The sequence below is a fragment of the Cryptomeria japonica genome, chromosome 1, assembly GCF_030272615.1.
Source record: "Cryptomeria japonica chromosome 1, Sugi_1.0, whole genome shotgun sequence".
NCBI classification, from domain to species: domain Eukaryota; kingdom Viridiplantae; phylum Streptophyta; class Pinopsida; order Cupressales; family Cupressaceae; genus Cryptomeria; species Cryptomeria japonica.
This window is the reverse complement of record NC_081405.1, coordinates 159199764-159223777: the sequence shown is the minus strand read 5'-3', so window position 1 is coordinate 159223777 and position 24014 is coordinate 159199764. Positions and strand designations below refer to the sequence as shown.

Genomic DNA, 24014 nt, shown 5'->3' with positions numbered 1-24014 from the left:
TTCTCTTCCAAAGTGAAAGTCATAGCTATGCCTTGCTCTCTCAACTTCTGATGCTGTACGTCAACCCATCTGGGAGTACAAGACAAGACTGGAGCCATCAAAGCATCTAGATCCACGACCTTGGGCTCATTCCAATCTAACCTTATTGATTTGCTTTCTCGATCATAGGATGATTGGAGATGTCTGCCACTATCCTGAGCTTGATCGGCCACTCTGTAAATCCTGCATTTCCTGATGAAATCCAAAGGCAATCTAGAATGCATCTTTCTTTTCACTTCAAGATCATCTAAGAGATTCATCATAAAATCTTCTATTTGGTATTCATGCTTAAACTTCCTACCGACTGTCTCCTCTAAATGTCCATGTGGATCAAAGCTTTCTCTCAAAGCAAAGGATGAAAAAGAATACAAAGCTAACTCCTTCTCTGCGTCATCCATGGCTAAAGCATTAGGACATACCTCAACTGAATTGCCCAAAATGATAGGTACCGGAACTCGATTCCCATGCCTGTGTCTGAATGCCTTTGCATATGCTGCCAACTGTCTTGTTACTTTAAGTAACACAATCCTGTCTGTCGGATATCTCGGCAACATGTATGGAGGTGAAGGACATCCATGCACTCTAATATAAGTAAATTTCGGAAACTGGATAAACCAAGCACCGTACCTCTTCACTAGTTCCTGTGCATCTTGAGATAATCTGTTGTGAATCCCACCTTGCAACGTCCTCGTGATGTTCATCGTGAAGGTATCATTAACTAGCTTGTAGTTGCTTCCTGGCGGATGATGCAAGTGGACATAGGAATCACAAACTCTGACCTCACCGGGTCCTCTTCCAATCACTCCTCTGTGAGGTAGTCCTGCGTACTCAAAGCTCCTGATTAAGGCATATATGACGTATGAACTCATGTAGAAGGACTTGGTAGCCTTGAGTCTCCTCAACTATACGTCCAAGCAATGGCTAATCATCCTAGCCCAATGAATTGTTCCTTTTCCCTGAACTATCACCTGGATGAAGTAGAACATCCACTTCTCAAAGTAGAAGGCCTGAGGGGCTCCTGTAACTCGGTTGAGCATTGTGATCAAATCTCTGTACTCCTCCTGGAAATCAATCCTATGCGGTGTGTTCGGGATCTTGCTCAGACGAGGACGACTCTTGAGTAACCAGTTCTTGTTGATGATGCTTAGGCAAGCATCTGGATCATCTTCGTACATTGACCTGGCTCCTTCTATGCTCTTGTATATCATATCCCTGTGCTCTGGAAGATGGAAAGCTTCACTTATAGCTTCCTCTGAAAGATACGCCAAAGTGTTTCCTTCATTGGACACGATCGTTCTGGACTGAGGATCATAATGACGAGCACACTCGATCATCAACTCATGGCACTGAACTGCTGGAGGGAAGCCGGCCGCCTTAATGATGCCACTCTCGATTATTCTCTGGGCGACAGGTGATGGCTTGCCAATGTAAGGGACCTCTCGAAACTTCTTCGTGCTGAAGTTGCCCAAGTTGGTATCTCCAATGTTGCTCCATTTAGACACGATCTTGGTCTCCACTTCTTCGGTCTTTTGATCTTCCTTCATGAGAGCTGGACGGCTGGTGGATGCTCCCGCCTTTGGGGTCGCCATACCTACACAACATTTCATAATAAGTACTAGATTTTGCAATGTATATCATAGATTAGATTAATTTTAGGAAACTTGATGATAAGTCCTAGAGTTATCATTTCCTAAAAAGGATTGAGCTACTGGAATTCAAAATTTCAAAATTCAAAATTTGAAGCTATGACGATCAACAAAATTCAAAATTAAAACAAGGATCTTCGCCATACCTTTCTTGAGGGCTAACACTAAAATGCAAAACAAGGAATTTGCCTAGGCAAAATTAAAGTTTGAAGCCTTTTCCACGTGATCTTCAAGCGAACGTCCTTCCTATCAACTTCGCCACCCTTGGGGATGTCTTTGACGTGATCTTCAATGTCTTTGGCAAGTTCGCTCAATTTGAAACTAAGGTTCGCACACTTTTTCAATAATGCTTGCGCCTTCCTTTTGATAAAGCTCGCACCTTGAACATAATTCGCACCTCTTCTTGAATGATAATTTCGCACCTCTTTTGTATACTCCAAATTGCATGCAAGATGATAAAATGATAATGTGAAAATGAAAATTTTCACCCTCCCTTTATAAGCGCTCACCTCATATTCACCTCTAGGCCGACTTTTACAAAATGAGGCAATTTAAAACGATTTTTAAATAAATAACAAAGGCCGACTTTTATAAATAAAGGAATTAAAATCCCAAATGCTTAATTTGATTTTTAATTAATAATTAATCAATTGTTGCCTTCGTTTTAAATTAATAAACTCGATTTTTAAAAGACAAAAATCAATTAATTAATGTCCAAGCGCAATTTTTAAATGCTATCAATTAATATTCCAATTTATCGATTTTTAGCATTTAATAAAAAATTCAAAAAATGTTTAGCGCCAAAATTGGAAAAGGTAAGGACACAAACCATAATCGCCCTAGTCCCTGACTAAGGGACAGGAGCGAATTACCATTTTGATCTTGATTCTTGTGCCTTTTACGTTAAAACCTCCATCTCCACGTTGAAACTGGCGTATTTGCAAGGGATTTCAAACTTGAGTGACTTGACTTTGTAAATGAATGCCTCCTGAGGTGATATCGCCCTGGTCCCTTGGAGAGGGACAGGAGCGATCTAGGTGTTTTCTCCTTGATCTTGCTTGTTCGATCACCAATCTTTATCATAAGGCAAACAAGAACGTTGTTTCTTCATTCCACCTTTACTTCACTTGGCTTTTACAAGGCACTTTGATGCTTAAATAGATTATCGCCCTGGTCCCTTGATGAGGGACAGGAGCGATGTTGTCTCCTTGGCTCAATTGATCACCTTTTTGACGTTTGATTTCTTTGCATATCATCTTCTTAAGACACCTTAGATACTTTGCAACCTCGCAAAACCTTGACTTGGCATGAATTTTGAAGGATTTGAGTGATATGGTAAATATCGCCCTGGTCCCTGACTGAGGGACAGGAGCGATCTTCAATGTTTTGGGCTCGTCCTCGCTTCCATCAACTTGCAATTACTTTCATAATGTAGAATGAGGTCCCTTGATCCCTCTTAGCCACTTGAAACTTGATAACCCTTCAAAACTTAGGCCCTCCTAGGAATTTCGCTCTGGTCCCTGACTGAGGGACAGGAGCGAATTTGGGTTTATAATGAAAATTTTCCATCATCTTAACTTGTAATTGTCTTCAAAGTGCAAAACGATGTTCCTCACTCCCCTTCGAATATTCAAAATGTGGATAGCAATCCAAATTTGGCCTCATTTGAACACTTTCGCTCTGGTCCCTGACTGAGGGACGGGAGCGAACTGGGACATTTGGTGTAATTCTTTCAATATTGGCGACCTTTGATACTTCGTTCTTCATTGAGACGCTTCAAAACGTCCTTTCCACCTTTCACCTTGACTTGGAGTGGTTTGAACTTGGAGGAAAGGCAACATAACTAACATATCGCCCTGGTCCCTGGCTGAGGGACAGGAGCAAACTTGGACTTGTAGGCTCCATCACATTTTGCCAACTTCTAATTTTATCTTCAACGGTCTTGTAGTGCATCCTTTCATTCATCCATGGCTTGGAATTCATTCAAACTTGGCAGGAAATTGACCTAAGGCAAAAATCACTCTGGTCCCTGACTGAGGGACAGGAGTGCCTAGGCCAATTTGGAGTTCATCAAGCATCTTGCAATCTTCAATTTGTCTTCAACGAATTCGTTTCACCCTCCTTTCTTGCCTTCAAACTTAAAACTTGCTTGCTTTTGCCTGAATTTTGCCTTATGAAGAATTTCGCTCTGGTCCCTGACTGAGGGACAGGAGCTACACTGAATTTCGCCCTGGTCCCTGGCTCAGGGACAGGAGCGATTTTACATTTTTGGTCCATTTTCCTTCACGAAGACACTTCAAGTTATATTCAATTGATAAAACACATCTCCTTTGATCTCTTCAAATCGTCAAGTTGTTCAAATCCTGCAAGGACAAGGCAATGTTTGATTTTGAGCTCCGGTCCTTCACTGAGGGACAGGAGCGATTTTGCTCCTGGGGCATTTCCGTGCTCATGAAATTCTTCAAATTATATTCAACAAAAAGATCATGCCTTCCTTTATTACTTCCAATCAAAAAATCATCTTGATCCTGCAGAGACAGTAAGATTTTTGAAAACGATCTCCGGTCCTTCACTGAGGGACAGGAGCAATTTTGCTCCTACAGGCCAAAATATCATGTTTTCACAAGTTTAATCACTTCACAAGGCAAAAACAAATCATTTCCAATGCCCGAGATCAAATATCAAAAAACTCAAAATTTGGTCAAAAATCACTCAATTGGACAAAATTCACAATTTCATCATCAACACTTAGACAAATTCATTCAAAATACCAATTAAAAATAGACCAACTCACTTAGCCTCTGGCGAATTCATTTCATTCAAAATTGCATCCTACGAAAGGAAGCTCAAAAAAGCTCTCAAGACTAACTGGACTCTGGCCTAAAAACACAGTAACGGAAACCCTAAGGCTTGACCCTAATCCAGACAACTGACAAACTACCAAAACCCTAAAAAGCAAAGCGAAAGGCGAGCGAAAAACGAGCAAAAAGAGGGGATCCCCATTTAAATGGGGCGATGTGTGAAATGGTCACAACATAGCCTCAGGTTCGATTTAACCTGGCTCTAATACCATGTAAATGTTATTCAATTTTCAATTCAAGATGCAAGTTAGATTCAAGGTTATCTTTTCTTTCAAGTATGTGTTAAATCTTAACATAATAAATCTGATTATTGTCTGGTATGTTGCAGATGGAGAAAGAGCATTTATCAATTTCGATGTCCTTCTCACAAATACCGATTGATATATATGTCTGCAAGGAGGATCAAGCAATACCTTGACCGGTCATGTCTATTGGACATGACCGATCAAGATATTACTTGATCGCACCTTTTCAATTATCATCGCATTTACCAATAGGTATATATATAAAACTTAGCAAATCACCCGATACTAATCGGCGTGTCTATCATAAACAAGTCAACCGATACTAATCGGTGTGTGTGCATAAACTAAAACCCGATAACAATCGGTGTTCACACAGTTAACATGTTTGACCGATACTAATCGGTGTGCATACGATTTACAATGTAAACCGATACCAATCGGTATTCTATGCTATAAGATTTACAATAGATAATTATCGGTAGTTAAGCATTGGTTTAAGAATCCGATATTGATCGGAATATGCAAGTAAGGTTGTATATATATAAGTAGAAGAATAATCATCAAATGAAGGAACGATAACTTGAAGTCTTTATCATAGTCTATCGATAAGATAGATGATTGAATGAGAGACTTCATTTATCTCTCATTCAATCATTTATCTTACTGAGGCTATCATGCATTAACATAAACATGTAGAAACAAGACGAGAAAAAACAATCATGTTATTCTAATATTTGAAAAGATCCACGCATGATTTTTGTACTAGGATTAATTACAACTTATTTGCCCTTTAGAAAGCATCATAAGGGCAACGATGCGGTACTTCCTTGTATATGGAAAGACAAGAAAATGATAAATTAAAAGAGATTAAGGGAGGCATTGCAGATGTCATGAAAAAAAATTTCTTTTTCTGGTGGGTGTGTTGGTTTGTGTATTCATCATTGGGAAAATACCTCCCAAGTAAGCCTGCAATGGAATGTTTTGCAATGCACTAATAGTAAAATTCTGATAAAATCCAATTGTTTTCAATTTTGTGCAGATTAACCTTTAAATGAATTCAAAATATTGTTTCTCGAATCAACTGTGTATATTTTATATCAACATTTTAGATCAGTGATCCATCATCAGGAAAACAATCAATCAAATCTTATAATATAGATTAGAAAGGAAGATTCTAAGGCCCACTTTAAGTTCTAAGTAATATGTATTTTATTAGAATAACATCTTTATTATTTATTATTAATGGTCAATAATGTAATATAATGTACATATTAATTAGTTTCTATTGTTCTTTTGTTTACAATTGTTTATAGAAACATTGTCTTTGTAATTCTTTAAATGATCATTTGATCATTTCATTTGATTCATTCAATTTTTTACCAAAACATGGTATTAGAGCAGGAAAGAAAAAAAAGAAAAAAAATAGTTTTTTTAAATTTCAAAAGAATTTTTTTAGTTTTTGGAAAACTTTTTTTTCTGGGCTCGTGGTCTCTAGTTTTAGCGATTTTTTTCTCTACATTTTGCATCCATGATTTTCCTTTTGCACGCAACTGTCCTACATCAAATTTTGTCCTGTTTCTACGGATTTTCTGGGCATCGGGATTCTTCTGCGATGACGTCGTTTTCTTTTTTGCGGATTTTGTCGTGTTTTTTTGTCCAAGATTTTTCGCAACCTCCTGTGTTTATTCGGTGTCAGGTTTGTATTTTGCACAATTTCTAATTTCGCAATGAAATCTTCCAACGACCTCCCTCTGTTTTCTTGTGCGTCATCGAGTTTTTCAATTTAGCGACGGGATTTGCAAAGTTTTCTTCACGCAACAACCTCTTCTCCCTACTCGCGATTCATACTCGTGCCTGTGTGTGCCGCTTAGGGTTTTCAAACCCTCTGAATTTTTTCAACGACGGCTAGGCCAAGGCACATTTTTTTCATAAAAACATGATTTGCTTTCTACCAACTAGGGTTTTGCAGAAAACCATTTGATTTTTTGTTGGAATTAATTTTCAATTGTAGATTCCTTGTGGGTTTTTCTCATACTATTATGGGTCATCGTTGAAATTTTTTGGGTTTGTCAAAAATCTGTGCATTGGGATTTGTGTCAGTCGTACTTATTTCAATCTCGAAATCTGTACTTGAATCTGCCTCGATTTTTTCATTGGGATCTGTCTCGGGTTCCATGCTCTTCCGAAATCAGTTTTTCACCTGTACTCTTAATCTCATTTTTCCATGTCTCGAAACATGTGCAAGATGGCGTCTTTGACCAACATAATGTTGGAAGGCAGTTAGGGATTTAACAGCAAAAATTACAACACATGGAAGCAGCAAATGATGACGACCTTTGAATATCATTGCCTCGATGATCTCGTTTTGGGTAAAGAGACTCATCCTACCACAACTGGACAAGATTCGGCTAAGTTTGACGAGCGCAACCGGGAAGCGGTCATGCTTATCAAACTTTCGGTTGCTGATGATCAACTGCCTCAAGTGCCATCTAGTAAGACGGTTGCAGAGATCTAGACTATTTCGAAGGATCTCCATGAGACATCAAACAAGAGCCATGCATTCTTCCTGAAGAACCAGCTATTTTCTATCATGATGGATGAGCATATGTCCTTACAGGAGCATCTGATGAAGATTAAGGACATTCGAGATCAGCTAGAAGCAATTGGTCAGTAAATGGAGGAAGAGGATATGGTAGTCGTCACCCTGAAGATTCTACCTAAATCCTATGAGCACTTCATAGAAACGCTCAACATTACTTCAACGAATGTTGACTTGAAATTTCCAAAATTGTGCACCAAACTTCTGCAGCAAGATCGTTGGAAACAACAATTTGATAGCAATGCCACTTCGTCCTCCTCAGAACAAGCCTTCACAGCCAAATCCTTTCACAAGGAAAAAGGCAAATCTGAATCCTCTTAGCAAAAAGGCACTAGTCAATCTCAGGATAGCTCAAAGAAGAAGACAGTTCAGCGTAACCACTGCCACAAGTATGGTCACTTGATAAAGGACTATTGGAATTGTTTGGCTTCCGAACAGTGGAAGCAGGGAGGATCTTAGCCTAAGCCCAATGTTGCAAAGCACTCAGAGAAAAAAGAACTTGCATTTTATGCTTTCATGGCAAAAAGACCTGCAATTCATGTGAAGTCTTTTGCTTGCAACATAGACTCCAGTGCATCTCGACACTTAACTCATCGACGTGATTGATTCACAGACATCTCACCTTTCACTGATTCAATCATTTTTGGAGGAGGTGAAGAGTATGTTGTTGTCAACAAGGGCAACATTCAGATTCAGTTTGGAGGGAGGAATCTCACTTTCCTCAATGTATGCTACGTTCTTGGCATGGAACTAAACCTTCTCTCAGTGAGGCAGATTACGAGGCACTCTCATTAGCTTGATGTGGTATTCAATTCACACAAGTGTTCAATTGTTGATTGTGCGACTCGCACTACTATGGCTATTGGCATCAAGGATCATGGTCTATACAGACTTGTGGATACGGGTGATTCTTTGGAGTATGCTTTTGCAGCTAAATCATCTTTAATCAATAGTCTCTGGCATCAACAGTACGACCACCTAAACATTCATTATCTTGCTCAGCTTGTTCAGGAAAATTTTGTTCATGGCCTACCTGAGATTCAAACTCAAAATCAGTGAGTTTGTGGAGCTTGTCGGACTAGGAAGCAGCAAAAGACACCATTCAAGGATGGTGACTCATGACGAACCTCAAAGGTACTACAGTTGGTTCATGTTGATGTATGTGGACCAATGAATATGTAATGTCCCCTTTTCCACTCTAATTTGTTTTGGGGACTATTGGCCAATTCCGAGACCCGTTGATCAATTAGAGGCGGAATTAGGGTTTCCTATTTTCTAGGAGGATGTTTTGGCATTTTTGGTGGCTTGCATGTTGGAATTTCACAGTTCTGATTTTGGATTCCTTTTGGGTTTTGAGAGAGCTTCGCAATGGTGTGACATGCAACTAAATCTGAGGACTTTTCTAAACTTACTATTTTTAGTAAGTGGGGGCGAGGACAGCTTATTTTTCTGGGTTTTCAGAGAGCCTCGTGATGGTGTCACATGCAAACGAATCCAGATACTTTTCCGGACTTACTATTTTTAGTAAGTTGTGACGGCTGCTCAAAATGTGGTTAAAATGCATTTGGACACACTTACTATTTTTAGCAGTATTATATTTTTAGTAAGTGCTATTTTTAGCAGGGTTTTAGCAGGTCAGTTCAGATGGATATTACTGGCAGGTCAATTTGAGAAGTTGGTCTTCCAGTATTTTTAGAGCTATTTTGGCAAGTCTGAGCTTATGTTGCGCAACTTCATGGTTGAGGAAAAATATTTTATAAGTGAATTATTTATAAGGCATGATGGGCGCCTTAGAAAAAAATAAGTTAATTTTATGAAATAATTCACTTTATTACCTTGGACGCCATAACACACTTTATTGATATTTTTATGAAGTATATTTGCTGCCTTGAGGGGGTCGATTTGTTGGAAAATGTTGTTTAAAGTTGGATTATAACTTAAGGCAATATGAAGATTTATTAAAAGGATTGTTTAAGTTCTATTAAAGTCATTTTCTCAATTATATGTTGGGTGCTCACATTATGTGTTATTTGCATTTTAATAAAGTGTCTTGTCTAGGCAAAATGGGACGACTTGGTGAAAGGGATGAAATGAAATGCAAATTAAAGTGAATTTGAATGTCATTGTTTAATCCCACATTGGAGGGAAAAGGAAGTTCGATTTGGGAGAAGGTTATAAATAAGTGCCTTGGCCTTCATTTGAGACTATCTATTGCTTATCACAACGAAGTGCTGCTGAAATCATTCCAGACTTTGCTTCGAGGGATGCTTAACTCCTAGTCTCCTTCAATTTCGAGCTTGAAAGATAGCCCCTAGCTGAATATTGTGACTGTTTCTCACTTAGAGGAGCAGATTGAGCTTAAGGAAGATGAAGTTATTTGATGCTTTTGAATTTTGGAGTGTTGTTTTTAGTGCTAGAGTTTGTTGTTTGGTATAGAGCTGATCGTGAAAATCATTCATAAGTTTCTGGGAGTCCAGTCGCCGCTTCTGGGTATCTTTCCTATGTCTTCCTTTGTGTTAGGCGATTCATTTTGCTAAGTTGCATGGGTTTTGGAGTTGATATGGATTTTCTAGAGAAAATCGCCCTACTTCCCAGGTCGTACCATGTTGGAGTGTATTGGAAAGCGTGCAGTGATGATTTGACCTGAGTTGCAGTAGTTGTAATGTCCCCTTCCTTATGACGATGCATTCAGTGGTCCATTGGCCTATTCCGGAGACCCGTAGGCTGTATGGAAAGGTGAATTAGGGTTTCCAAGTTCTTTGGAGTTCCGAGCAAGCTTGTCAGGGATGGATTGTGAACTTACTATCTTTAGTAAGTCAGGGTTTGGCCATCAAGATGGTGTTGTGTTGCTAAGCTCGCCAAGCTCTTTCTCTGGTTGCGAAGATCATGATTTTCGGAGCATTATTTTATGACTTACTATTTTTAGTAAGTGGCAGTTTGGGTATTCTATTTTTGGCAGTCGTGTATTTGGTCCTGATCCAGCACAGTTCAATGATCCTCATTGCTCAGCCTCATCTGGATTTTGTTGATAATCAGTACTGGAGTTATAAGCGATTTAATTAAATATTATTCCTTATCCTAAGGTTATTATTTAATTATTTTATAACTGATTGATGTTATGGGGAATTGTGCAAAAAATTGATATTTTTCCTAAGTCTTGCCTGGGCGAATTATTTGATGGTTATAAGGAGACTTTATTTTCAATATACTTCAAAGTTATATCATGCCAAAATCGTGGTCTTCTTCCTAGGCGCGATTTTTGGACTTGGGAAGTGAGCGCCATTCTTGGGTCCACCACATGAAATGAAATGCAATTTGAATGAGGAGACTTTGGAGGCAATTTCATTTGAATTCCAAACTTGAAAAGCTATATAAACAGGTGACTGGCTCCTCATTTGGTATCCAAAGAAAATATATTGTTATGCTGTCGGAATGACTCCAGACTTCTTCGAGGGTGAATACCTCCTAGATCTTTCCTTCCGGTTTCAAGTGTGAGACATCACTCCTAGCTGTGGTTCGAAGTTGTGAGCTATTTGGTGATTTTTGGGTGTGTTGGTGAAGAGTTGTGTGCTGCTGCATTTTTTTGGTGTTGCTGGTGTGTGTTGGCTGGAAGTGTATTTTGCTCGTACCTATTTGCGTGTTGAGTGCATCCTTTTGGGTGAGGGCTCATTGGAAGCATATTGGAGAGACAATAATTCTCCTACATTGGTGTGGCATTTGGAGAACTCTCCAATTTATAGTTGCAAATCGAAATATTCAGCCAAAACGCCATTTCCAGAATTGCCTTGGGTTGCATGCATCATAGTTGCTTCTTTCCAGTCGTAGTTTCAAGGTATTGATTTGATTGTTTACGTTGTACGCTTCATTTGCATTTGGTTTGGCATGGTTCCATTCAGTTTTGAGAGAGTTACAAGCATTTTAGTGGTTTTTGGGATGGCTGGTTCTACGTTTCATTGTCTCTAATTTCAAAACAGCAAGTAGTGTTTGTGGTGAGAATGTGTTATTGAATTCTTGAGATATGTACTTCATTCTATCTTCGCTCACATCTCTATCTTTGTAAGAATTGCTTCAGTAGTATTGACCAATTCATTCTATGTTGCATTTCCCGTTGAACAAGTGGAAGAGGATGGCTTAGCCGCCTGTATGTCTTGTAATTCAGCTTTGTCCTCCCACAGAGCAAGTGGTTGAGTGATATTGTCCTCCCGCTGAAATATACGGTTGAGTGATAGTTTTATGTAAAAGTCCTCTCGCTGCATAAGCGGTAGAGTGATTTGGTTATGTTATGCTCTTGTTACCTTGGCTGGTTTACCGCCAAGTTCCTGTTCTTCATCCCGCTGAAAAGTGGAAGGGGCTGGCTTGCCGCCCAGTATTGTATTTGCATTGTAATTTCCAGCGGATTAGTGAGCTAACAAACCCCTTATCACCGTATGCTCTCACCTTCCCACATTGGGCTCTTGGTGATCAGAAAGTGGAAGGGTTACTTTCAATAGTATTGTGATTATATTTCCTAACTTTAATGGGTGCATTGTAATATTTGTTGTGCTCAAAAACCGAAAAAATTAGTGGGAATATTACAGTGGTCTATTGGTTTGGGAGTGGACGCCTTGTCTTTTGAGCCCCTTGCATTTGATTTCACATCATTCGGAGCTGCGAGGACGAAGTTATGAGCATATAGGTGAATTCTAGTCTTGCTGGTCTATATTTTCAGATTGTTGTTTTTCATATCAGACCTGGGTTAATTACTTGTTTAAATACTCTCATATGTTGGATGGTTCTTATTTGTTAAAGTATTGATTCCTAACATTTTGGTGTGTCTGGATATCATTTTCCTATTGTAATCTGCAAGCTAATGCTCTCATTGTAATGCTGAATTCAGTGGTACTGATCAGCCTTTATTTAGTTACATTTTACGTTTTGTATTCCCACTGTAAAGTGGATGAAGATGGCCTAGCCGCCTATTTGTTACTTTCAGAAGTTTTCATAGTCCTCCCGCTTAATAAGTGGTTGAGTGATCTATTTCCATGTTTGTAATAACTGTCCTCCCACTGAATAAGTGGTTGAGTGATCTATTTCCATGTTTGTAATAATTGTCCTCCCGCTGTAAAGTGGTTGAGTGATCTAGTTTTCAGAATTGTAATGATTGTCCTCCCGCTGAAAAGTGGTTGAGTGATTCTACTTTAAGTTGCTCTTGCCCACTAGACAAGCAGAAGGGTCTAGCTTGCCACCCAGCATTGTATTTCCAATTGATTATTGGAGCTAACGATCCCCTGTTCACCGTATACTCTCACCTTCCCACATTGGTCTCTTGGTGATCAGAAAGTGGAAGGGTTATCTTTCAGCAGTATTATGATTATCTTTCCTAACCTTAACAAGTGCTTTGTGATGTTTGTAACTAGAAATAGTTGAAAAAAAAGTAAGGAGATACTTTAGAATACACCTTGTGTTACTAGTTCCAGGTTTTCTTACTTTTTGTTGATGATTTCAGTCATAAAATGTGGGTGTACTTTCTGAGACAGAAATCAAATGTGTTTACTGTATTTCAGAAGTTTAAGGCCTTCTTAGAAAAAGAGTCAAGGTGTCCCATAGTCACTCTTAGGTTAGATAATGGGGGGCAGTTTTGTGCTACCACTTTCTCCAATTTTTGTGATACTCATGGCATCAAATGCCAGTTAACCACACCTTACACCCCTCAGCAGAACGGTGTTGTTGAGCATTGCAACCACACACTAACTGAAATGGCTAGGTCAATGTTGGAACACAGGAGTATTCCCAAGAAATATTAGGCAAAAGCAATATACACCGCAATCTATCTCCTTAATCGGTCTCCCACACAGGTTGTTAAGGGGAAAACTCCTAAGGAAGTATGGACTGGTCACAAACCTAGGATAAATCATTTGAAAGTCTTTGGGTCTGTAGCATATGTTTGGATTCCAGATGCCTAGCGCTCCAAGTTGGATTCCAAGAGTCAGAAACTTATGTTCACAGGGTACAGTGACAACCACAAGGCTTACCAACTGATTGATGTAGAAACTGATCATCTCATCTTTAGTCATGATGTTGTCTTCGATGAAGAACGAGTACCTTTTCAGCTTTCCTCGTCTGTGTAGAATTCTGAGGATCAGCCCTTGAAGGCTACTGATTTGGGTGTTCGTCTTCCATTAGGTTCACTTGATGGGAGGGATGATGCAAAATCTAAATTTGATGATGCTCAACCTGAATTTCCTTCGAATGATGTCGATATTCCACCTATTCAACCTATTGCAGATCTAGTTCCAGTTATTCCTCCTACATCTAATGTTGGTCCTTCTACTCTCCGGCCTAAATGGCGGGCTAAGACCATTAGTGATCCTCATCCTGATGAGCTCATCGAGGGTAGATCTTCCAGAAACAAGAACAAGCAACAAAATAAAGTCAACTTTGCTCTCATGGCCAACATTCACAATGTTTTTCAGCCCCAAACATATTTTGAGGCTAAAGGAATTCTTGAGTGGGAAAAGGCTATGGAAGCTGAACACAAGAGTCTTTTGAAGAACAACACTTGGTTCCTTTTTGATCTTCCACCAAGGAAGAAGCCCATTAGCTGCAAATGAGTGTATAAGGTTAAGTACAAAGCTAACGGAACCCTTGACAAGTACAAAGCTCATCTTGTTGCTAGGGGGTTCTCACAAAAGGAAGGCATTGACTATGAGGAGACTTTTGCTCCTATAGTCAAAATGAGTACCATATGGCTCGTCCTTGCCTTAGCAGCTTAGTTTGGTTGAAAAGTCCATTAGATGGATGTTAAGAGTGCATTCCTCAATGGTTAGTTGCAGGAAGAAGTCTATATGACACAACCTCCAAGGTTCAAGATTGCTAGAAAAGAACACCAGGTGTGCAAATTGGTGAAACCACTCTATGGCCTGAAACAGGCTCCTCGGGCTTGGTACATCAAAATTGACAAGTACCTCACAGATCATGGCTTTTAGAGGAGTTCATCTGATTCTAATCTATATGTCAAAAACACTGGTGATGATATTCTTATTCTTGTCGTCTATGTTGATGACCTCATTATCATTGGTAGTTCGGCACTTTTGATCAATTAGATCAAATAGAGTTTGTGCCAATCCTTTAACATGATAGACTTGAGACTTCTGCACTATTGCTTAGGTGTTGAAGTTTGGCAGACTGAAGGTAGTATCTTCATATCTCAATCAAAGTATGCTTGCAGTCTGCTGGACAAGTTTCAGATGCGAGACTACAAACATGCATCCACACCTATGGAGAAAGGGCTAAAGCTGACATCCAAATCAAATTCACCTGTGGTGGATGAATCAGCATTCAAGCAACTGGTGGGCAGTCTCATCTATCTTACTACTACTAGGCCTGATCTCAATTTTGCAGTGAGCTACATTTCACGATTCATGACAGCCCCCAAGGTTGATCATTGGGTAGCAGCGAAGCGTATGTTGCGTTATGTGAAGGGCACTTCTGATTTTGGTCTTTTGTACAGCAGAAGTCCTGATCCTAGACTCATTGTTTTTACACACTCAAATTGGGCAGGTTCTGTTGATGATATAAAATCAACATCTGGGTATGTTTTCAGTTTGGGATCTAGTGCAGCCACATGGGCTAGTAAGAAGCAGCAAGCAGTGGCTCTTTCCTCGACAGAAGAAAAGTATCGAGGAACATTTAAGGCAGCTTGTGAGGCAATTTGTCTTCGAAGGATGCTTTTAGACATGCAGATGTCTCAAGCAGGTCCTATTCCCCTTTACTATGACAATCAAGGGGTACTCAAACTGGCCAAGAATTCGGTCTTCCACGAGAGAACCAAGCATGTTGAACTTCATTGTCATTTCATTCGGAAGTTGGTTGAAGACGGATCAGTTCAGCTGTTGTATGTTCTGATAGAGGATCAAACAACAGATATTCTCACCAAGTCTCTAAGCCCGGACAAGTTTGTAGAATTTAGAGGCAACTTGGTGTAGTTGACAGATTGATCATTAAGGGAGGGTATTAGAATAATATCTTTATTATTTATTATTAATGGTCAATAATGTAAAATAATGTACATATTAGTTAGTTTCTATTTTTCTTCTGTTTATGATTGTTTCTTTATAAAAACATTGTCTTTGTAATTCTTTAAATAATCATTTTATTTAATTCATTCAGTTTTTTACCAAAACATATTTAACCTTGTGAATGATAGCATTTGTAAGAGTTTGCAAGCTTCTTAACAATATATAGTGTTATAGGAATCCACTAAGACAGTTTACCATTATTATTGTGCAGAGATTTCTTTCAGGAAATATATTTAAATCTCATGAGATAATGCATCAAATTATACCAAAAAATATTTACACTAGAAAATTTATTGTATTGAATACATTTATCATAGGATTCGTTCTAAATATGAATGGCATACTAGTCTTCCATAGAAACGATAAAATAAAATAATTGTTAACAAGTTTGTACCTGCATACACATCACTGCCAACAATTGAGCCATTGTTCAGATTTCCTCTTTGGCCACCATCTGTTGTGTATCTATTGTAGCACAACCACAAGATAATCACTTTCATTATATGTGAAGAATAATAAAAAAAATTGTGTTTAATTGATATTTTGTCTTTGATAAAATATTCATTTAATCAAGGCTAAAAACTTATATGAAACAAAAAAGCATATAAACTAATTTAGAGATGTCTTTTTCTCAAAGACCAGTTGCATTTGCCAAATACTCCAGAATATAATGCATCTAAATTAGTCAAAAACATAGCATGTAACTCTTAAATATAGCAATGCTGATTAGAATTCAGGACAATGAACATAATTTTCCAAGGTTGTGCATATCTCTTTAGAATCACCCTCACTAAATAATGCACTCTGCTGTTGGGATAGTTGGTAGCCTATGATAATAGATTAAAACCCAAAAAAAATAATTTCAATACATATTAGTTATTCTTATAGAGAAGACTCTTCATAAAATTAATGAATATTTTTTTAATTGTTTACCCATTTATTCAAGGCATATAATATAAAATTATTAGTATAAATTATGACCATTGACTATAGAATGAATGATTTTAATAACATCCATGAGACCAAGCAGTCTATAGGACCAAGAACAGCAACAAAATAGCAGCATGCAAATCCAATGCAAAAACACAAGGGCCGAACCCCTATGAATTTTGTTAGCCTTTTTTAATGTTGGATCTTCTACAATGGAGTTTGATCAAAAAGCTTGTAGTTTTATCTACCCTCGCCTTCTCAAACAAGATATTTAGATTGTTCATTCTCAAGTTGTCTTGATACTTCGATGAAAATGCCATTACAGGTGTTGTAACCAATCCAAAACTCAATTGTGATACATGAAATTCTTTCATCATCAAATCCAATTATGTGTGTCAAAATTGAAGTCCAAAGTAATCATTTACATTTAAAATACAAATCGTCATGTTCAAGTCCAACATTTTATGAATTGCCAAATGTTTGTAATTTGTCAGTCAAATTTAATTTTAGTTGTGAACTTTTAAATAATTATTACTTTCAACTAAAAATAATTGGTTTCTAAAAATTTAAAAAAATTAAAAATTAAATATTTTTTATAATATTAATTCTTAATCAATAATTTGTTATTAAATTTTTTAAATAATTATTATCTATCATTATTAAATGTTTTTAAATAACAATTAAAAAAAAATTGGAAGAAGACATCAGCTTTTTATTTACTCTTTTTTAAAAGGAAACTGTAGCCAAAAAGAAGACGAAGTAAAAAGAGATGCTGCTTATGAATCAGCAAGGAAAATACTGAAGTAAAATCCTGGTTGAAGAAAGCAACGACCAAGGGAAGAGAGAGGTGGTCAGCCAAAAAAAAAGAAGGAAAGTAAAAATAAAATAAAAATGACAACTTAGTTTGCAGTGACATTAGCTAGGACAGATCAGAAATCAAAAAGGAAATGAAAAGAAGTTTTCTGTAAAAGGACAAAGAGGAAATATGTTGGGCATATGTTGGGTGCAGGTTTGAGTGAGCCCTTGCATTTTTTTGAAAGGGTGACTTTAAAATTGTGCACCTAGATGAGAATTTAGAATGAAGCGCACTTTTAATAAGATTTTGCATCTTTGTAAGACTGCAGGCATGGTTATAAAGTTGCACCAGATTTTACAGCTAAATTAACGCAGAGATTTTAAGTTTGATTGTATTTTTCTTATTTCTAAGACCTACCAAGGAAAGTCACACTTGCAATAAAGCACATCTTTTGTCAAGATTTGACAAAACAAAAATTGCAGTCAACTTGTGTAAGTTGCACAAATAAAAATGAAAGGCACTCATTTATAAAAAGAGGGCAACACTTATATAATTATTTTAGAGGGCAACACTTCTATAATGATAAGAAGAGAACATGTACGATGATAGGAGTCTTAGTATAGAGGGCGACACTTCTATGATGGAGTCTTAGTATAGAGGGCAACATTTCTATAATTATAAGAAGAGAACATGTACGATGACTAAAGAAAAGGCTAGAGGAATATACAGTTATGATAGTTGTCATGAACCTCTGCCACAGAAATTGTCTTAAAGACCAAATGATTAACAAGCAATTGAAGTCATTAGGATCACAAGAGATTTGGTAAGTCTTAAGACAAAATAATCATTGAAAGGTGCAATGAGCCAAAAGTCAAAGGACATGCTGGCTAAAGACATACCCCTTACAACTATTGCTAATAATAAAAAGTCATGCCTCTGCACTCGATGGAAGGGGGGATATAAATGAAGGTTGAATCCAAGGAACAAGGGCATAGAATAGAAGGAAAAATCATTTTACATAAGATAGAAGACAGTGATCAAAGAAGAAACAATTCCAGTCAAGGATTCAATCACAGCAAATCGCTAGGTATTTCAGACCATTATTAACCAAACTAATATTTTGTGGTATCAATAACATATCTGCCAAATCAATTGTGGTATATATATTTGCATATTGCTTATGCATAATGGATAATGCTTAAGTGTGTGTTCATGTGGTAGAATATAGGATATGTTTGATTGTCATATATATATCAATGCTGCCTATGCATAGTAGATAATGATTAAGTATGTGCATAGGATAGAAAGGTACGCTTGATTTGTCTGAAATCCGTCTTGTAGGAAGGGCCTAGGGTGTAAGAAAAAAGGCTTATAAGAGGGCTATGTAAATAGGCCATCCTAGAGTTGACCATACAATGGCTCCTAGGGACAAGAGGGCACTTACATAGAACAGACAAGAAAACCCCTTGTGACCTCTACCCAATCCCGCAAAATGGCACTTGTCTTTAGGAAGATGAGACATTGATGAGGAAAGGAAGTGCAAGCCATTAAGCAATCAAAGAGGGCTCTAGCAAACATCCGCTCTTGGGCTTAGTGTAGAAATGGCTTCGGGTGGACTTATCATGTCTCTTCCTCCAAACCTTAATATGCTTGTATAATATTATTAGTACATGAATTGTGATGTGATTTTGTCTAACCCTAATTATTGAATATATATATATATATACATACATGTTGCTTATGTTATGATTGCAGGATTCAAATCTAGGAATCACATTATTCAAAGAGATATTGTACATCGTAAGATGTAACTCTAACCCTGATTTGTCGCAAAGGTGATTCTAGGGCAAATTACAAGTAGCTATAGGTCTGCCATGATGTTTCCTACTTATCAACAATCATAAATACAAAAACCACGGCTCAAAATACTCAGAAAGTCTACAACAGCAAGCTTTAGGAAGAATTTGCAGACCATAATCTCATAAATTCCCACAATCAGCTCCCACGTTCCAAGGCAAGATTGGAGTTTTTCCCTAGGAAGGTGATTTGCAATAATAAATCAGTCCTTCAACAAAAAAAGGTATATTATACCTTGAAAAGAGGAACCCAACTATGAGGATTGCAATGAAATGATACCCAGAATGAAACTAAGAAGACCCACTGAGTAATAAGCATAAATCTGATTTCCAGATACTCAGAAATTTCAAACCAGCACACTAAAATTGCTTATAAAATTCATCAAACTCGAACAGGACTCCAAATAGGATCACCATTCACCAAAATCACAATACCCACATCAAAATAATTCATATATCTTTGATATCTTCAAACCAATCACACAAAACCAAGCCAAAATCACTGTCAAACCAAAACCAAGAGCACCAACCAGCTAGGGTGAATGTTTCACCACCAAAACCAGCCAACAAGAAGAAGTTTTTCGTCCTCAACAAGAAAAAGAACTCCTTGAGCTCATTCCAGCAGCATAACATTAAGTTGTCAAAGTAAGCATGTCAAATGGGAGCTCAAAACATGAATATATAGAGTGAAAATGAAATTAGGGCAGCCATCCTTCAATTTGAAACCTGTAGTTGCAGCTCACAAGAGAAAATTCTCAATAAAATAACAAATCAAGGATGATAAAATGACTTACCTTCACCTCCTTTTAAAGGCCCAACTGAACTTTCTAGAAGAATAAGATTTAACCTCTTTTGAAGCTTCTAGAAGAACACTTTAATTAATAAAATGACTTTATAATATTTAATTTATTTTACACTTCAGTCAATTAAACTAGTTAAAAATTAAAATAAAGTTATCCTTAAGATTTACTTTATTGGGAAAACTTTACAATAATTAATTTAATTTATTCCCTTAATCTCCCACCTTATCCTACGGGAATAAAAATAGGCTAGTGGACTCTACTGGATGATCACTTGGAAAAAGGGGACATTACACACACCAATCTAAAACAAAGTCACCTAACCTAGCAACTAAACCACGATCTTCTCTTGATGTTTTAATCCTGATGTAGATGCTTTTCCCCAACATTGAAGTGAATAAACATTCAGCACAAAAGAGTTTATATGCCCAACAAGGAACAAGTGTTCACCCAGCAAGTGAGAGAATCCCATGTCCAACTCAAATTGTCAATACTAATGCCTTGATATAGAATGACATCGCCCCAAAAATGGGAACTTAGTTGACCTTTATCAAACAACCCACAAATCAGATTTATATCACCTTGAACCTAGTCATACATGTAGAACACAGGTTTACTACTGAGAGGGCGGGGATGAATCAGTAGTAAATAGGCGGGGATGAATCAGTAGTAAATAAAACTTAAATCCTTATCCAACTAAATCTTCTGATAAACTTATTAAAAGCTTTTTAAACTGAATTCTGAAATGAAGCGCCAAAATGAAACCTGTAAAAGATACGCCACACAATGAAAACAATGCACAAGAAAATACGTGGAAACCCAAGATGGGAAAACCATAGTGATAAATGCTCCTTGGATCTACTGTCTGAATCCACCCTCACAAATTTATAGTATGTACAAAATATTCAAGGCACCAACCCTAAGGAATCACAAAATTCCTTCTGAGAGCAGCAACTCCCTACAAAGTTTCAGCTTAGAATCATTACATTTACAGTGGATAATCAAATTATCACAAATTGAATGTTAATTTTATCATATACTGTTGAACACCTTTATCCTTAGAAATCTGCAAAACAAGATGTTTACAATCTGAAAATTGTTTGCAATCTTCAACACCCCTGTCAATACAAACTCAGAATTCAAAAATCAACAATACAATGTCAATATGTCACTGCTTCTTGTTCACATTTCACAACCTGTATCTGCAATCAAGTATTATCCAGAATTGTTCTAAAATATCTCACATATATCTCTCAAAATAGATTCACAAATGAAACAAGACTGCAAAATATTCAACAAACTTCTATAATGTTACCCTTAATCATACTGTTGTCATCTGAAAAGAGTTTCTATCTCAGCCACTTAATTTGAATCACAAACATATTTTTCTTCTATTAGATGTTCAAAGGATTGTCATTACAGAAAAACTCAACCTTCAACTCACGTCCTTGCATTATATAAGTGTGAATACTTGTTGTAGGAAGAAGTTATAACCAACTTCTTTTCAGTTTGAAACTGTTTTCAACCAACTTCAACCGATCATAACAGAAAAGTCTGTCATTACCACTTCTTAATAGTTCTGACTTTTCACGTGTCATCATGTTCCAAAAAGTTCTCATATTTCTCAAATAGGATTCTTCGTAGGTAGTTGAAACTACCTATAACTGATAACTAATCCAACCAATAGGCATCAATTAACAAAGACAAATGCATTCATTTCTAACATAGTTTCCAGCTGAAACTGAACTGATAACCTTCAGATGTGCACCTTTACACAAGACAATTGATATGTAGGTTAAAACTTTTCTGCCCTCTGGAAAGTTATACAAATACTATATACTCAAAAAGGTGTTTTATCTCCAAGTTTTTGATACAAACAACTTATTCAAGCACAATAAATCAAGGACAAGAACAGTCATATCACTGTATATTTAATATTTTTTCTTCTGTTATGACATCATTCAGAAAACACCTTGCATCATCCTGTTCCAGCATATAGACCATTATGTGTAGTGATTATTTAATTCATATCCATGAATCAAAAGGCTGCAAATTAAGGGATATCTTCAGAAATCTCAACCTCGATATATTTGTATGTATTTGTCCCTTAAATATCAACTCGATTCAATTAGAGTTTCTGCAAAGTTTATTAACTTCTGCATCATATTCTCTTTAATCACTGTACATGATCTATCTATTTCATATTAAGATGCATGAGGGAAGACTGTAAGTAATTATTTGTTTTGTAATTCAACAGAACATGATTTAGAATGATCTAACAATACAATCATCTTACTTGCAGCTATTCTTCCAACCAACAACAATGTATGATTCCCATGCCCTTTAGAGATTACTGAAGTCGTACAGCAAGAGAATAAAAAAGTTAACAGAAAAACATCCCATGCCAAAACTCAGTTAACTTGCCCAAAATCCTTAACAAATATTAATTATATAACCCTTCTTAATGGCATCCCAATTGAGGCTTCAATCGCCCAAAGAAACTCTAAAAACTCAATCAAACCTAATAACTCAATCTTTGCAACGATTATCTATAAAAACACAAACAATTTGTCTTACCCAGAAAGACTTCACACATTGATCTAACCTTCAATTGAAACTACAAATCCTTTTCATTCAACTTGTAACTCTAGATGAGCCACACCCCATTAACCAGGGAGGTTCTTGTGATAAACCTACCCTATGAACATCCCAATCAGATCAGAGATATCCCAACAATATGATCAAGGAATCCGATAACATTTATGTCATCGAACCTTTAAGTATTGATCGCCGGTTTCCATCTAATGATGATATCAATCATGATTAATCACATTAACTAACAGCAATAATCATTTAGTTTGATGAAGGGATGCGATTATGGTAAGCATGTCTCTATAATCAAATAGACAACCAATCTATTGTATCCATATATATTTGCGATCACTTCATTACCAGGAGGATCAATTTGTGCTTTTATCTTATTTCTTATTCCAGTTTGGAAGAGCACGAAGTGAGCAAGGCTGAAGGCCCATAATTGGGTGCATATAACAATAAGATTTATATTAGAGACAGCCCCATTGTTATTGCACGTATTCACTGCCAAAATCAGGAACAACATATCATATAATTGTTGCAAGTAATTATATCCATATCAGAAATAGCAGCTATATTGCTTTAAGTGATATTACCTGTCATACGTTTGCATGTATTGAGAGTCATATTAGAGACGGCAAAATACATATTGCTTTAAGCAATATCATATCTCATTGCATATTCATATGCCATACTTAACATAGCAGAGATCCTAAGAGATCATTGCACTTAATGTAAATCAAATCAATTCACTTTCAGCATATATATTATTGTATATATCAGAAATAGCAAGTGATATTGTTCTTATTCTCCATTACATAGTTCAATTGCAAAGATTAGATGGTATAAGTGTGAGGAATTGAAGTAATTATCCCAATATCCTAAGATATCCTAAAAGGGAACATTACAAATCTTTCACTATCATGATTAATCTAATCCAAGACGGCCTTCGTCCTCAAGAAGGCTGAGATGAACTACGTTCAATCCCACTAAGCAACAAGGGTTCCACCAAAGGAAAAGTAGAATAAACTGCATAATTCAAATGAGCTCCCTAAATCACCTTTTATACCTTTTTCCTACCGAACTTTCCAAAAGAAATATTTTAAAATTCACTTCAAATAAAATGCTCCTTTTAGCCCCAAAAGACCCTTTTATAAAATAATAAGTGTATTTGATGAGCAAGGTCCCCCCCCCCCCCCCCCTTTATGCATCCACGATTTAAAACTTTAAATCTCTTTCCAATGAGCTATTACACTAAGGTGTTTTTTAAATTATTTTAATAAAATTAAGCAACTTAGTAAATATAATTAAATTAAAGCCAATAATACACCCAAGTTGTGAAAACTACCAGAAAGCATCAAAATTGAAACTTGACCATATTGGAATGATATCGATGATGAATGATGAAAATCGGGGCTGACTAAGTGACATACAAAAAATAGAAGCTCTCTCCAAGAATCTTGGAAAACATACTCAAAGTCAAAGTCCACTTTGAAAAGTGTCATAGGAATCCTTAAGACCAACTGAGCTCATTGCCAACATCAGATATCCCTTCCGACAAGGCTAGCACATGCTAAGAAAGTCAGGGTTAAC

At 36.9% G+C, this 24014-nt stretch overlaps 1 protein-coding gene across 6 annotated transcripts in view; it reads right to left on the bottom strand.

Moving 5' to 3' along the window:
- LOC131029002 (beta-galactosidase 17) overlaps positions 1-24014 on the bottom strand; it is a 247707-nt gene that overhangs the window by 145927 nt on the left and 77766 nt on the right. For all 6 annotated transcript variants that reach the window (XM_057959378.2, XM_057959376.2, XM_057959377.2 and 3 more), the window contains one exon: positions 15842-15912. In XM_057959378.2, coding sequence (XP_057815361.1) covers positions 15842-15912 — 71 coding nt within the window. The remainder of the gene's footprint in view (positions 1-15841; positions 15913-24014) is intronic.